This window comes from Chlorocebus sabaeus, chromosome 29 (genome assembly GCF_047675955.1).
Source record: "Chlorocebus sabaeus isolate Y175 chromosome 29, mChlSab1.0.hap1, whole genome shotgun sequence".
NCBI classification, from domain to species: Eukaryota; Metazoa; Chordata; class Mammalia; order Primates; family Cercopithecidae; genus Chlorocebus; species Chlorocebus sabaeus.
In genome coordinates, this window is record NC_132932.1 from 4,496,820 (window position 1) to 4,512,647 (window position 15,828).

Sequence of the window (15,828 nt, forward strand, 5' to 3'; positions counted from 1 at the left end):
TTTTCCTCCAAACAAGCTCCTTTGGGTCATCAGGATTTCTTCAACAATAATATGTAATAATTCCAAATGTTTGTAACAGAAGGGGTGGGACTTTCTTCACTTATTTAAATAATCCCTTTTTTATACTACTGAGTTTTCATCAACAAATACAAGCTTGTGGAGGAGTACTTTAAAATGCAACTTCTCTCTGTTTTTGTGGGGGCTACTATTTATTTCTCATATTAATAATTTATTACTCTGTTTTTTAGAAAATTCATTCATCAAGTATTTCTTGAGCTTTTTCTATGAGGCAGGCACTGTTTTGGGCAGGTAATACAGCACTGAACAAAGTAAAAAGTTTCCCTGCACTCATGGACTTTAGTTTTACATTTATGAAAAGCTACAAACATTAGAATAAGTAAAATACTGCCTGGAGGCTAAAGGCATATTTTGATTACTTATTCCCTAATTCTTTTAGGAGAGAACTAGAACTCACCTGTTAGTTAGCGGAACCACTACCAGTGATAGCCAACTATACATTCCACCCCACCATACCTCATTATCACACCCATTCACTCACAAGCTTAAAGTCTTAACTTTTCTCCACATCAGTGACTATTTCCTACAGCTTTTCTTTTACTTTCCATGTTTGCAGTGACAATATACATAAACAGTGTATGAAAACTCAAGTAAAATCTACTCTTTCAGGTGTTCGTAATGCATCAATGTATATTGCTTTAAGCCATGAAGGTAACCTAGGTAAACACGTACCATGTTCCACCAATGCTTCTTTCGATCATCATTTTATCCTTCTCTTTTTTCTTTAGGATCCTTTCTTATTCCTTCACCTGACCCTTCTTTCATTCTCCACCTTTCTTTCCAATTCATCTTTATTCTTCCCTTTCCTTTTTACTCTCTTTAAACATTCTATTGACTCTGACTCCTCCACACTGATATTGAACACCCATAGTTTCATATTTTGGATTGTGATTGTTTTATTTTAAAATGGTAAATATTCATGTTATAAAGATAATTTTTCAGTCTTTAGACTAATAGGTTCATGTAGCTTGGAATTTTCCTCTTTAAAAAAATTAATGATCACCCACACTCCAAGACAAACACCATTTCAGTAGCAATATGAATTTCAGTAGTAATAGGAATCTCCAAATCTGAAAAGTAATTCAGACATCAATTGCTTTAATTGTTTTGTAAATGATCTTATAAGATGAAATATCACTTTCATGATGAGAGTCCTAGAGTGCTTGGTTTATATATTGTATCTTAGTTTTAACAGGAAAAACACTTGATCCTAAGCAGTAAACATGATTCTTCAGCTTCAACTTTATTTCCTTATAAATAAATACTTATGAATTTGTGTTGAGCTCAGTAAGTCACCAAACACCTTCTGCTCAGCATCATAAAGGACATTTCCATGAAACCTCCCAGGCATAATCTTATTTACTCTATAATGCTTCCCAGGTTCAATTCCTCTCCCAAAATTCTTTGTTCCTAAGCCCCTGTGATCTGGGTGATCTAAATATGGGCAAGAAGTCCAGGGATAGCAGTATGAATGAAGTAAAAATAGTAAAACATAGTTTAAAAATGTACAGATGCTTTCTGATTTATAATAGCGTTATGTCCTGATAAATCCACCATAAGTCAAAATGCATTGAATATTCCTAATCTACCTCACATCACAGTTTAGCCTAACCTACCTTAAATGTGCTCAGAACACTTAGCTTATATAAGATCACCTAATACAAAGCCTATTTTATAATAAAGTATTGAACAGCTCACATAATATATTGACTACTATTCTCAAGTACAGTTTCTTCTGAATGCATGTCACTTTCTCACCATTGTAAAGTCAAACAATTGTAGATCAAACTATCACAAGCCAGAGATCATCCATATGTATTTCATTCAGAAAATGCTGGAAAGAGCATTTAAGAGAATACCTAGATGACAGAAGGTAGAAAGCCATACACAAATTGACTGAGAGTTTTAAAAAATGCATGCATATTGTGGAGATAGAAATCAAATCTATTTTTCTCCATCTGCCATATTCGTCCCAAAATATTATCTCTTCTTATCCCATTGTACTATATTGCATTTCTTTGACCATTTATTGTGTATCTCTTAATATTTCCTACTTCATCATTACTAGCCTCACTCACTCTGAACTTGATAAGAGCACCCGAGCATTAATGTTTCTTATAATTATTTAATGATTACCAGAATTCTTTCAGTATGGCCAGCTCTGGTCAAAGTGAGGCAGGCGAGATGCTTGGCAACTGCCTGGATGGAATGTCTCAAGAGGTTTCCATTTCATGATAGCATTACACTAAGTTCAAGAAGTTTAATCAGGACTCTTCACTTACTTAACTATACCTCCTTGAGAATTCCATCTATGAAAACATTATAGTCGTTGTAAAAATGATTGATTAGATGAGGGAAGTGGTAGAGTTCTTTATTTCTTTAGTTGGTTTGCCCTCTTATAAGAGTCAGTCCTAGTTTTCAAAATTCTAAATAAGCCATTTATTCCTTCAGCTTTCTATGCCATTTGATGTTTTGTCAAAATATATATACAGTATGTACATATACACCGAAAGATATTTCAAAATCTAGAAACAGAGCTTTAGAGCTTTGTAAAGCTCTTTTAAAAATCAAAAGCAACTGTTATTTAAAATGTTGTACTATGCAATTTGTTTACCATTATTACTTTTAGTATTTTTAAGAAAAGTCTTCCCAATGTTATTATAAATGTGTCTATCAATATTTATTTTAATAACTGTTATTACAGTCCATCATGTACATACATTATACTTAAACCTAATGTTTGGTATTTAAATCATTTCAAGATTTTATCACTGTCAATAAAGTATGATGAATATTTCTATGCTGAAAACTTCTTCTGTACAAATAGAATTCCAAGAGTATTATTGCACCAAAAGGCATGGACTTAAAATTCTTGATACATGATTTCAAAATATTTTAAGGTTTGAATCAGTCTATATTCCCTCTAGCAGTGTATAAAAGTGTCAGTTTCACTGATCCTCAGCCAGTTTGGGTAATAATAATTGTAAAACTTTTTTTTTTTTTTTTTTTTTTTTTTTTTTTTGAGACAGAGTCTCCATTGCCAGGCTGAAGTGCAGTAGCGCGATCTCGGCTCATTGCAACCTCTGCCTTCTGGGGTCAAGCTATTCTCCTGCCTCAGCCTCCCAAGTAGCTGGGACTACAGGCATGCACCACCACACCCAGTTAATTTTTGTTATTTTTAGTAGAGTCGGGTTTTCACCATGTTGGACAGGATGGTCTCAATCTCTTGACCTCATGATCCACCCTCCTCAGCCTCCCAAAGTGCTAGGATTACAGGCGTAAGCCACCATGCCTGGCCTGTAAAACTTTTTCCTAATTTAACAGAAAAATAATAGTATTAAATTGTATCATATTTATTTGATTTCTAAGACACACACACACATATATCTATATATACAAATAGATGTATAGCTTACATTTTAATTCTTCCTTCATTTGTTCATTTATTAGGTCTTGGAGATTTCGTGAAATAGTTTAAACTATTTTTTATATTATGAAGATATCAACCTTTTGTCTGTACAGCATTTCAAATTCAAGTATGATTCACGCGTTAGTGCTGGGTAGATCATTATACGCACATGTAGGAAACAGCTTTCAGAGGTACCTTAACTGTAATTATGCATTTGCATTCTCATTTCTAATTTTTATTTAATGTTATTATTGATTACATTTTTTAATATTCTGTATTTTTAAAACTACTTAATATATTTTTATATATTTGTATACAATCTTGCCATTTTCTGGGATTTCATATTTCTTTATTTTTGTTTTTTACCGTTTTTTGCCTGAATTTTTTGAGTTTTTATGCATTCTTTTCCACTTTCTTAAGATGCTAATAAGTTCATGTATTTGAGAAAACGAGAACATTTAAAGCAATAAACTGCCTACAAGCACAGCTTTGTCCATATTACATTAACATTTTATACCCTGGGTTCCCACTATTTTTAAAAAATCTATTATCAAATAAAAGATTTGTTAATAATAAATTTTAAATTATTAACACTTAACACATTATTTTCAGTCCCACTAAGTTGATTCCTTCTTTTCTTTCAGGTTGCTTCAGAGTCTTCCCTTCTATCTGATTCAATGGACCAAGTAAATGACTCTGTGGTAACAGAATTTGTATTACTTGGACTTGCACAATCCTTGGAAATGCAGTTTTTTCTTCTTCTCTTCTTCTCTTTATTCTATGTGGGAATTATCCTGGGAAACCTCTTCATCGTGTTGACAGTGATCTTTGATCCTCACTTACACTCCCCCATGTATATTCTGCTGGCCAACCTATCGCTCATTGACTTGAGCCTTTCTTCTACTACAGTTCCTAGGCTGATCTATGATCTTTCTACTGAATGTAAAGTTATTTCCTTCCGTAATTGTATGATACAAATGTTCTTTATCCATGTTACGGGAGGAGTTGAAATGGTGCTGCTGATAGTCATGGCATATGATAGGTACACTGCAATCTGCAGGCCGCTCCACTATCTAACTATTATGAATCCCAAAATGTGTGTGCTTTTGGTAGTAGCAGCTTGGGTCATTGGAGTGATTCATGCTATGTCTCAGTTTGTTTTTGTCATAAATTTACCCTTCTGTGGCCCTAACAATGTGGGGAGCTTTTATTGTGATTTCCCTCGGGTTATTAAACTTGCATGCATGGACACTTACGGGCTAGAATTTGTGGTCACTGCCAACAGTGGATTCATATCTATGGGCACCTTCTTTTTCTTAATTGTATCGTACATCTTTATTCTGGTCACTGTCCGACGACGTTCCTCAAATGATTTATCCAAAGCATTCTTCACTTTGTCAGCTCACATGACTGTAGTGGTTTTGTTTTTTGCTCCATGTATATTTCTCTATGTGTGGCCTTTCCCTACTAAGTCATTGGATAAATTTTTTGCCATCGTGAACTTCGTTGTCACCCCTGTCTTAAATCCTGCCATCTATACTTTAAGGAACAAAGATATGAAGGTTGCAATGAGAAGGCTAAGTCAACAGATTTTAAATTCTAGGGAGATGACATAACGGATTTGGTTGATGAGAGCACAGGATAAATGCCATTGACCATAGAGACTCTTATGATCACCATGATCACTACGGAATGTGCACATTTTTAGTATTGCCTTAAAAAACTGAGAAATCGGCCGGGCACGGTGGCTCAAGCCTGTAATCCCAGCACTTTGGGAGGCCGAGACGGGCGGATCACGAGGTCAGGAGATCGAGATCATCCTGGCTAACCCGGTGAAACCCCGTCTCTACCAAAAAATACAAAAAACTAGCGGGACGAGGTGGCGGGCACCTGTAGTTCCAGATACTCGGGAGGCTGAGGCAAGAGAATGGCTTAAATCCAGGAGGCGGAACTTGCAGTGAGTTGAGATCCGGCCACCGCGCTCCAGCCTGGGCGACAGAACGAGACTCCGTCTCAAAAAAAAAAACAAAAAAAAAAACCGAAATCTGCAAAAAAGAATGTATTAATTCTAATAATTTTATTTCAGATAAAGTTGCAACAATTTTTGTTAATCATAAAAAATAAAGTATTACATATTTCTATCTAATGCATATACTTAAATTATTAACAGCAATGACCATCTTTAATTTTCATGTGGTTATTTTGTATCTGTATATAAGCACATACATATATATATATATATATGACCTAGGTTTATTTATCAGCATTTTTATACTGATAATAAGCATCAGTGGAAATTAATTTTCTTATGGAAATTACATAGATCCAATGGATAAAATATGGGTTTATATAAATGAGTAAGTGCTAAAATTAAGGAAGAAACACTTTCTATTTCAACTGTACTTTAAGTTAGATAAATGGCAGGGTCAACAGGTTGTCACAACTCTGTAAGTATTATTTGCAGTTTGATTGTCAATATGTTTTGTACAATGTTATTTTAGAAATAGACTCTAGTACTCTGTATTATGCAAAATTTGTCTGTGTTACACTTTTTAACAACACAATCGTATTGCCCTTGAAATCTTCTTCAAAGCATTACTCGAGTCATTCCTAAAAAGCATCTACAACCTAAAAGTATTTGAAGAGATTTATTTCCTGGAGGAGAGACTCCATTGTGATCTTAAAAGAACATTTAATGTGTCTGCACTTAAGGTGCTTAGGTCAAAGAAGATGATTGACATCTTTCAGGTAAAACCTGGTAAGCTTGGTGGTCCAGGAACACAACTGAGACATCACTTGGATATATTTCTATGACTGTTTTAAGAAACATTAATTGTGGTGACTCACTCAGCTCACTTTTAACTACTGCATGGTAATTAAAGATGCAAAATAAAATAAGTTACAAGAAGTGAGGTTTTTTTATGGGTCAAAGCAATTTTTCTATATTTTGTCCACAAGTTGGTCATAAAAGTTCTAAGCATTCCTCTTTTTCTAAAATCGAAGCATTATTACTTACTCTCTTGTTAACCTATCTGGATTTTAATTTTGTAACTTTATTATATTTGTTTTGCTGTGGTTCTTTTTTTATACATATACTTTAAGTTCTAGCACCTTTAGACTCAGTGAGATAGCAAAAATATTCAAATAAACCAAAAAATTTTTGGCAATGTCCTCTAATTCAAGAAAATTCTGTGTGTTTTCTCTAATGGCCAAGGGAAAACTTGTGAGACTATAAAAGTTAGTCTCAGTACACAAAGTTCAGACTGGCTATTCCCAGATCTCTTCAGGTACATCTGGTCCATTCATAAAGGCTCTTAATTAGCCAAGTGGTTTACTAAAAAGAACAATTCACTATATATTATTCTCTTAAAATTTTTATGCTTGAAGGGAGTACACATAAAGGGAAATTTGTACTCCTCATTCTCTGAAATTTCCTGTAGTCTCTTCCAGTTATGAAGAAGGTAGGTGGAAACAAATATATTAGAAGAATGAACCAAATTGTAGCATTTTATTGACAATGAGATGATTCTATTAGTAGGAATCCATTCTGCATAATTCCATTTTGTGTTTACCTTCTGGGAAAATGAAAGGATTCTGTAGAGTTAGCTTAAATACTTAGAGGAATTAATATGAATAATGTTAGTAAGAATAACCCTTGTTATAAGTATTATGCTGGCAACAATTGTCGAGTCCTCCTCCTTACTCTTCTGGGCTAATTTGTTCTTTTCTCCCCATTTAATGGTCCTCTTCCCCATCTTTCTCCATGTCAGGTGTTTCTTGCCCACCTCCTTCCCTCCTTTTTATAATACCAGTGAAACCTGGTTTGGGGCATTTCTTTCACATAAAAGTACAAATCATACTGTTAGAGTTGTGAGGATTTTTAGAGTTTTTGATGGAATAAACTCATTTAAAAACAGGACAGCTAAGGCCCAGAGATTTTTAAATGATATTCCCATGATCACACTGTGAATTTGTGGCAGAACCCAAATGCCTACTTCCATCTCACTGAGACATATTATAAGGACACACAAGGCATTTTTCTTTAAACCTAGGTAAAAGGTTTTTTTGTAAATGCAAAATTCTAATGGTTGAATTCCAAGAATAATCTACGGCATGAAAGATTTTACCTTTCGACAGTGACTGGCTCTTCCTGGTTGCTACAATGAGTGCATAAGATTCTGAAGAACTCCTTTAATGGGCCTAAACTTAATGTTCAACTTAGAATAAATACAATTCTTCTAAATTTTTTTTGAATAATATTTGGAAAGTCAGAAATGAGCTTTGAAAGAATTATGGTGGTGAAGGATCCCCTCCGCAGCATAAATTCAGGAGAGAGATGTCTTAACTATGTTAGCAAGAAATTCCTTTTGCTAAAGAAAAGCATTCATGAATTCTTACTAACAACAACCATCATAGAAAGTATTTTGCTACAGATGAGAACCCTTGGGTCAACCTCATCCTTGGCATATTTCATGTGGAAATATGATTTCAAGTTTGTCCTTGTTGATCAATGAAATGAATTAATTTTATATCAACACATATCTAAGGTCTATTCTAAATTGCACACTTTGATTCAAAAGAAACAGTTCAACCAATCAGTCAGGACAGAAATTATCTCACAATAAAAATCCTATCATTTGTACTGTCAATGATTAGTATGATTATATTTACTACTGTGCTAAGCAGAAGAGAACTGAAGTGAATGTTGATGATTTATTCCACTATTAGACTTCTCTTTATCCTTAAAAATATTTAGAATCACTAAATTTTTATAGGACTTTAAAAACAGTAATGTGCTGCTTGCGTGTGTAAGACTAAGACATGGGATTCAGAGTAGTAAAGAGAAAAGTGGAATTTCCAAGCACTGTGAATTACTGTGATTTAAAAAACAGCAAAAAATAAATAACAGTATTCCTCCAAAAAAGATGCCAAGCATAAACTCCATACCTTCACATCTCCCATGGAATGTTAGTCATCAATTTCCACTTCTCTCTTTTACATCTTACTTGCCCATTAACTCTTATACCTAATCTAAAGATTGTTACTATGGCTATACCTCACCTTCAGGATACCTTTTATTTGATACTTCTCTTCACTGCAAAACTTCTTGAAACAGTACTTATTTTTTCTCCTCCATACACAATTGAAAAGGCTCTCAACTTACGCCCAGAAGTCAGTGTTCAGTCTCTCACCTAGCAGATAGCAACTTACAAAGATGCCCCAACAATACCGCCTCGTGTCTAGACAGTTATCATTATCCTTTACCTTTTTCTGTATTTGTTTCTGCTCCTAAAAGGGATCTCTATCTAAAATATTGTTATACTAGTGCTTGTTATAATTATTATCAGAGTTAAAGCCATCACAATGTTCCCAATTACTTAGACTAAAGACACTGGAATAACTTTTTTTTTTTTTATTTTCCACATCTTGCTGAAAAACTATATTGTTATCAGTACCTTAATAATGGCTATTACATATTGACCATTACTATTTGCTAGAAAATTTATATACCTGGTCATATCCAATCCTCACAGAACTTCTATAAAGATGTGCCATTATCACCTATCTTTTCTGGATGTGGGCATAAGACTCAAATCACTTAAGTAACTTGTCTAAGGTCATTCAGATACATAGTAGATATACCCAGGATTTGAACACAAGCCTGGCACACAAGCTCACATCTTAACCACTTTAATATGCTGCTCGATGGGCTCTTACAGGTATTCATTCACCCCTTTCCTGCTCACACAACCACAACCTGTAGTTATTACCTATTGTTAGGCTTAAAATAATTACTTGGCTTCATTCCCAAGCTCCTTCCCTTCCAATTCACATAGAGTCCAGAGCTAAATTAAACAATCATTCAAAATTCTTCAGTATTTCTTGTCTCTATAATAAAACAGAAATCTTTTAGAAAGCATTCCAAAATCTCTTACCAATTTTATCTCCTATGAAACTCCTTCACGCTTTCTCTCATTTAAACTTTATTGCATTTTCCTCACTTTTTCTCACTTCACTTTTGAATTCCCTATTCTTTTATCCTCTCTTAATTTTTAAGCATTATATTTATGATATTATTTTTTCTTTTTTCTATTTTTAATCTTTCATTTCATTTTGGCCTATTTTTTTTTCTCTTAAGAACTTTAATATCACCAAATAACATGTGTGCTACGAACTGTTTTGTAGTTCAAAGAAAAAGGAGATAAACATAGGGTTGTGGCATAGACTTAATCTGGCAGAGAGACAAGCATAAATAATGGTATTTTATATTAGGGATAAACCTAACATTAATGGAGACACTGAGAAGATCAAGATAACTGAATTATAAGGCATAGCCAGGGAAGTAGTGTGAGATAAAATTATGATCTTTGGTTGTTGAATTCTGAATGTCTTTAAGTAATCAAGTATAGAAAGTCACTGTAAGAGTGAGCAGAATGATACAAAATGAGGCTTTGAATCTGAATATAATAATTCTGACTTCGTTCTCATGCTCTTCTTCAAGGTAACTGAAGCGGCTACTTTCTGGAATGAATCAACGAGTGAAACAAATAACTCCATAGTGACTGAATTCATTTTTCTGGGTCTCTCTGATTCTCAGGAACTCCAGATCTTCCTATTTGTGTTGTTTTTTGTATTCTATGGAGGAATCGTGTTTGGAAACCTTCTTATTGTCATAACAGTGGTATCTGACTCCCACCTTCACTCTCCCATGTACTTTCTGCTAGCCAACCTCTCAGTCATTGATCTGTCTCTGTCTTCAGTCACAGCCCCCAAGATGATTACTGACTTTTTCAGCCAGCGCAAAGCCATCTCTTTCAAGGGCTGCCTTGTTCAGATATTTCTCCTTCACTTCTTTGGTGGGAGTGAGATGGTAATCCTCATAGCCATGGGCTTTGACAGATATGTAGCAATATGCAGACCCCTGCACTATACTACAATTATGTGTGGCAATGCATGTGTCGGCATTATGGCTGTTGCATGGGGAATTGGCTTTCTCCATTCAGTGAGCCAGTTGGCCTTTGCCATTCACTTACCCTTCTGTGGTCCCAATGAGGTCGATAGCTTTCATTGTGACCTTCCTAGGGTAATCAAACTTGCCTGTACAGATACTTACAAGCTAGATATTATGGTCATTGCTAACAGTGGTGTGTTCACTGTGTGTTCTTTTGTTCTTCTAATCATCTCATACACTATCATCCTAATGACCATCCAACGTCGCCCTTCAGATAGGTCATCCAAAGCTCTGTCCACTTTGACTGCTCACATCACAGTAGTTCTTTTATTCTTTGGACCATGTGTCTTTATTTACGCCTGGCCATTCCCCATCAAGTCATTAGATAAATTCCTTGCTGTATTTTATTCTGTGATCACCCCTCTCTTGAACCCAATTATATACACACTGAGGAACAAAGACATGAAGACTGCAATAAGACGGCTGAGAAAATGGGATGTGCATTCTAGTGTAAAGTCTTAAATCTTATATCACTGTGAGATTAATCTCAGATAATGACATAAAATGTAGTGAAGTTGGTAAGGTATTTAGTAAAAGCTCATGAAAATTGTGCCTTTCATTCCCATATAATTTAGTAATCGTCTAGGAACTTTCACATACATTGCCTCAATTTATCTTTCAACAACTTGTGTGTTATATTTTGGAATATAGATACAAAGTTATCATGCTTTCAAAATATTATTTTGTTAATTCTTAAAACAAAGAAAGGCATAAACATAGTATTTGTGTACACCTGTACCTTCCTGTGTGTTTAGTAGAAGTTTAGTAGAAGAAAGGAGAGAAAATATAGCCTAGCTTATAAATTTTTTACTATTTTTATTTGGCCCATTTTGTGAAAAACATAAAAAAAGAACTGTCACATGCTTAATTTAAAAAATATATGCTTAGTGGTAAGGAGATATATGTCAACTTTTAAGAGGTTTGAAAAACAAATGCCTCCCATTATAAGCGTTCATACTTCACCCTCCCACCACTGTAACAACTCACAATCCATGAGGGCATTATCAGGAGTGATTGGAAGAGTAATTTTGCCAATGTGAAATGTGCCTTCTAGGTATTTGACATCTGTGGTATAACTGCTCATAAGCAGTAGAAAGAATTTAGAGGGATCCAGTCTCTCATCATGTTGGCACAAAGTATATTACTTGGGGCCAGGCACAGTGGCTCACGCCTGTAATCCCAGCACTTTGGGAGGCTAAGGTGGGCAGATCACGAGGTCAGGAGATCGAGACCATCCTAGTTAAAATGGTGAAACCCCATCTCTACTAAAACTACAAAAAATTAGCCTGGCATGGTGGCGGCCTCCTGTAATCCCAGCTACTCAGGAGGCTGAGGCAGGAGAATGGCGTGAACCCAGGAGGCGGAGCCTGCAGTGAGCCGAGATCATGCCACAGCACTCCAGCCTGGGCAACAGAGTGAGATTCCGTCTCAAAAAAAAAAAAAAGTATATTACTTGGATCCATCTATGTCATTTTCCATGGTTAATGTTTAAAAGCACAGGCTTTAAAGTAAAAAAAAAAAAAAAAGCTGGGTTCAACTCTACTGATTCTTATTAATCACGATTTTGGACACATTACTTGGCTTTCATAAGCTTTAGTTTCTACGTTTATAAACAGGAGATAATACCTATTATGCATGGTTATTATGAAGGAAAATGACAAAATAGATATAAATCAAATAGCCCACTTTGAGGCATATTAAGCATTAATAAACGTTAGATACTATTAAAATCCTGTATATCAACAAAGTCAAAAGTTTCAACCTTGATTTTTTTCCCAGCATTCTTATGAAATATGACACATTCCAATCTTAACGGATGCTCATTTGGGTTACTGTAGTTGTAAGTGGAAGTGTGCACATTTGTGTGCAAGTGTGTACTCATATACTTCCACCTTACCACCCTAGAAAGGCATGCCGAAAATTTAAGATAGAAGTAAAGGAAAATATAAATTGAAAAAAAAATCCTTAACAAATGATTCTGACAAATATCTTCTCTTTCCAGGGAGAATCACTGAGTCGGAATAAAATCGAACATTAAATATTCTAAGAAAAAAGGAATCCAGTTTGTCAAAATGTGACTTGAATTATTAGATAAGGAGAGTCAGATGATAAGAGGGTTAAAATTATGTTTATCTTAGGAAAAATAGAAAATTCATAAGCAGATTAAAAACACATAATAAAAGTAGTAAATAATAATGACAGTATCTCAAATCAATGCGGGGGGAAAGACCTACTAATGTGATGGTGGGATAATTGGATAGCAATATAGGAAAATATATATTTAATCTCTTTGTTACACCAAATGCCAGGACATTTAATCTCTTTGTTACACACAATGCCAGGACAATCTCTAAGTGAATTCAAGACATAACTCTTTTTTCAAAAAACTCTACAAACATTAAAAGAAAACAAGTTAATGTTTTTATAATCTATGAATATGATAAAGATGGATAACATTGACTATCAAATTAATTTTTAATGCATAATAAAATTATCAGAAAAGTTAAAAGATAAGTGAGAAGAAACTACTTATAACTCACATATTAAAATAGTAGTTATAATACATATGGAACTTCTAAAAAAAACCCAAAGTATTAATAGGAAAATGGGCAAAAGAGATAAACTTACAGTTCATACATAAGGAGAGTCAGTCTTTTTTTCTTTTTCTTTACAGTTGTAGGCAAGAAACATTTATTTTGCATTTATTTGTAAAATTTACCCCTAATTTATTCATAATTCATTTAACTACTAAGTGCATTAATATGTACAATGCCATGGGAGAAACCAATATATTCAGAATTTCTCTTGAAATTTGAACAGAAGTTATGGGTACCCCTCCCCGGGAAAGAGGCAGGCAAAAAAATTTTGAATCTATGCAGTAAAATATGTTACTTATATGAATACACACACACACACACACACATACACACACATACATACATACATATTATCTGAATTAGGCCTAGTCTTTTTTTTTTTTAATACTTTAAATTCTGGGATACATGTGCAGAATGTGCAGGTTTGTTACACAGGTATACATGTGCCATGGTGGTTTGCTGCGCCCATCAACTCATCATCGACATTAAGTATTTCTCCTAACGCTATCCCTCCCCTTGCCTCCCACCCCCCAACAGGCCCTGGTGTGTGATGTTCCCCTCCCTGTGCCCATATGTTCTCGTTGGTCAACTCCCACTTATGAGTAAGAACATGTAGTGTTTGGTTTTCTGTTCTTGTGTTAGTTTGCTGAGAATGATGGTTTCCAGCTTCATCCATGTCCCTGCAAAGGACATGGACTCATTCTTTTTTATGGCTGCAAGAAATGCAAATCAAACCCATAATGAGATACCATCTAGCACCAATTAGAATGGCAATCATTAAAAACGAAACAATAGATGCTGGAGAGGATGTGGAGAAATAGAAATGCTTTTACACTGTTGGTGAGAGTGTACATTAGTTCGACCATTGTGGAAGACACTGTGGTGTTCCTCAAGGATCTAGAACTAGAAATACCATTTGACTCAGCAATCGCATTACTGGGTATATACCCAAAGGATTATAAGTCATTCTGCTAAAAAGACACGTGCACATGTATGTTTATCGCAGCACTACTCACAATAGGAAAGACTTGGAACCAACCCAAATGCCCATCAATGTCAGACTAGATAAAATATGGCACATAGACCTGATCTTAAAATCAAGCACAGAGATTGTTACTTTTATGTCTGTTTCTAATTGATAACCATTCAGTTATACCATGTCTTAGCTTCTGGCCTACAATGACCATATTTGGGGTTTTTCTTTCAAATTTCATTATAGGTTCAGAGGGTACATGTGCAGGTTTGAGACAAAGGTATACTGCATGATTCTAAGGTTTGGAGTACAAATGATTCCACCTGCCAGGTAGCAAGAACAATACCCCACAGGGAGTTTTTCAACTCTTTTCCCTCTTCCTCCATCCTCCCTCTGGTAGTTTATGGTGTCTATTGTTCTCATCTTTATGTCCATCTGTACTCGATGTTTAGCTTCCCCTTGTAGGTGAGAATATGTGGTATTTGGTTTTCTGTTTCAGTGTTATTTCACTTAGGATAATGGCCTCCAGCTGCATTCATGCTGCTGCAAAGGATATGACTTTCTTCTTACTAGCTGCATATATTTTGTGGTGGATATGTACCACATTTACTTTATCTAGTCCAAAGTTGATGGGCATCCAGGTGGATTCCATGTCTGCTATTGTGAATAGCACTGTGACAACCATACAAGTGCATGTGTCTTTCTGGTAAAACAACGTATTTTCCTTTGGGCATATATGCAGTAATGGAATTGCTGGATTGAGTGGTAGTTTAACTCTTAGTTCTTTGAGATATCCCCAGAATATTCTCCACGGTGGCTGGACTAAGTTGCATTCCCTCCAGCAGTGTAGAAGTGTTCCCCATTCTCTGTAGCCTCACCAGCATCTGTTAAACAATCTTTAAATATATGAAAAAATGTTCAAGCCTCTCAGATTAAGAGACACGCAAAGTAAAATGATACTTAAATATCAATTCTAACCTATAAAATATCAAATATTTGACCTCAATATTTAATAATACAACCTGTTGATGAAACTGTAGAGAGAAGCACTCTTATGCATTGTTGGTGAGAATACAAAATGGTACAACCTCTTGGCAATATCTAAAAAAATTTACACGTTACTGACTTTTGGTCTAGCAATCCTACTTCTATTCAAAAGATATATTGGCAAAAATACAAAATAATGGATGCACAAGTCTATTCATTGAAGCATTGTTTTTAATAGTAAAGAATGGAAAGTAGGCTGGGCGTGGTGGCTCATGCCTGTAATCCCAGCACTTTGGGAGGCAGAGGCGGGCAGATCACTTGAGGCCAGGAATTCAAGACCAGCCTGGCTAACATGGTGAAATCCCATCTCTACCAAAAAAACAAAAATTAGCCGGGTGTGGTGGTATACACTTGTAATTCCAGCTACTTGAGAAGCTGAGGTGGGAGGATCGCTTGAATCTGGGAGATAGAGGTTTCAGTGAGCCCAGATAGCACCTCTGCACTCCAGCTAGGGCAACAGAGTAAGACTCCATCTCAAAAAAAAAAAAAAAAAAAAAAAAAGGAAAATAACCAAATGACAATTAGTAAGTACTACTTGCATGACTTGTACACAATAGAGTATTAAGCAGCTATAAAATGAGTGAGAAACATCTCCAAATACAACTCTAAAGTAATCTACAAGGTATATCTTAACTGAAAAGAAACAAAAAATTGACACCAGAATGCTATTTTTATGTTAAGACAGGGATATATACATTGGATTTACATGCAT

General features: G+C 35.0%; 2 protein-coding genes across 2 annotated transcripts; both read left to right on the top strand.

Annotated features, from left to right (window-relative positions):
- The first annotated feature begins 4,099 nt into the window (after window positions 1–4,099).
- On the top strand, window positions 4,100–5,264 carry LOC103231295 (olfactory receptor 4F6-like). The gene has a single exon (XM_007990593.3). It carries the CDS (start codon window positions 4,165–4,167, stop codon window positions 5,101–5,103), a length of 939 nt encoding a protein of 312 aa, XP_007988784.3. The 5' UTR covers window positions 4,100–4,164; the 3' UTR covers window positions 5,104–5,264.
- A 1,986-nt stretch (window positions 5,265–7,250) lies between these two features.
- On the top strand, window positions 7,251–11,057 carry LOC103231296 (olfactory receptor 4F4). Its single transcript, XM_007990594.3, has 2 exons — window positions 7,251–7,334; window positions 9,990–11,057. The coding sequence occupies exons 1-2, from the start codon at window positions 7,251–7,253 to the stop codon at window positions 10,959–10,961; spliced, it is 1,056 nt and encodes a 351-aa protein (XP_007988785.3). The 3' UTR covers window positions 10,962–11,057.
- The last annotated feature ends 4,771 nt before the right edge of the window (window positions 11,058–15,828 follow it).

Coding starts and splice junctions, on each gene's coding strand:
- LOC103231295 (XM_007990593.3), top strand. CDS start 4,165: ATGGACCAAGTAAATGACTCTGTGGTAACAGAATTTGTATTACTTGGA.
- LOC103231296 (XM_007990594.3), top strand. CDS start 7,251: ATGTCAGGTGTTTCTTGCCCACCTCCTTCCCTCCTTTTTATAATACCA. Junction 7,335..9,989: donor GGCATTTCTTTCACATAAAA/GTACAAATCATA, acceptor CTCTTCTTCAAG/GTAACTGAAGCGGCTACTTT.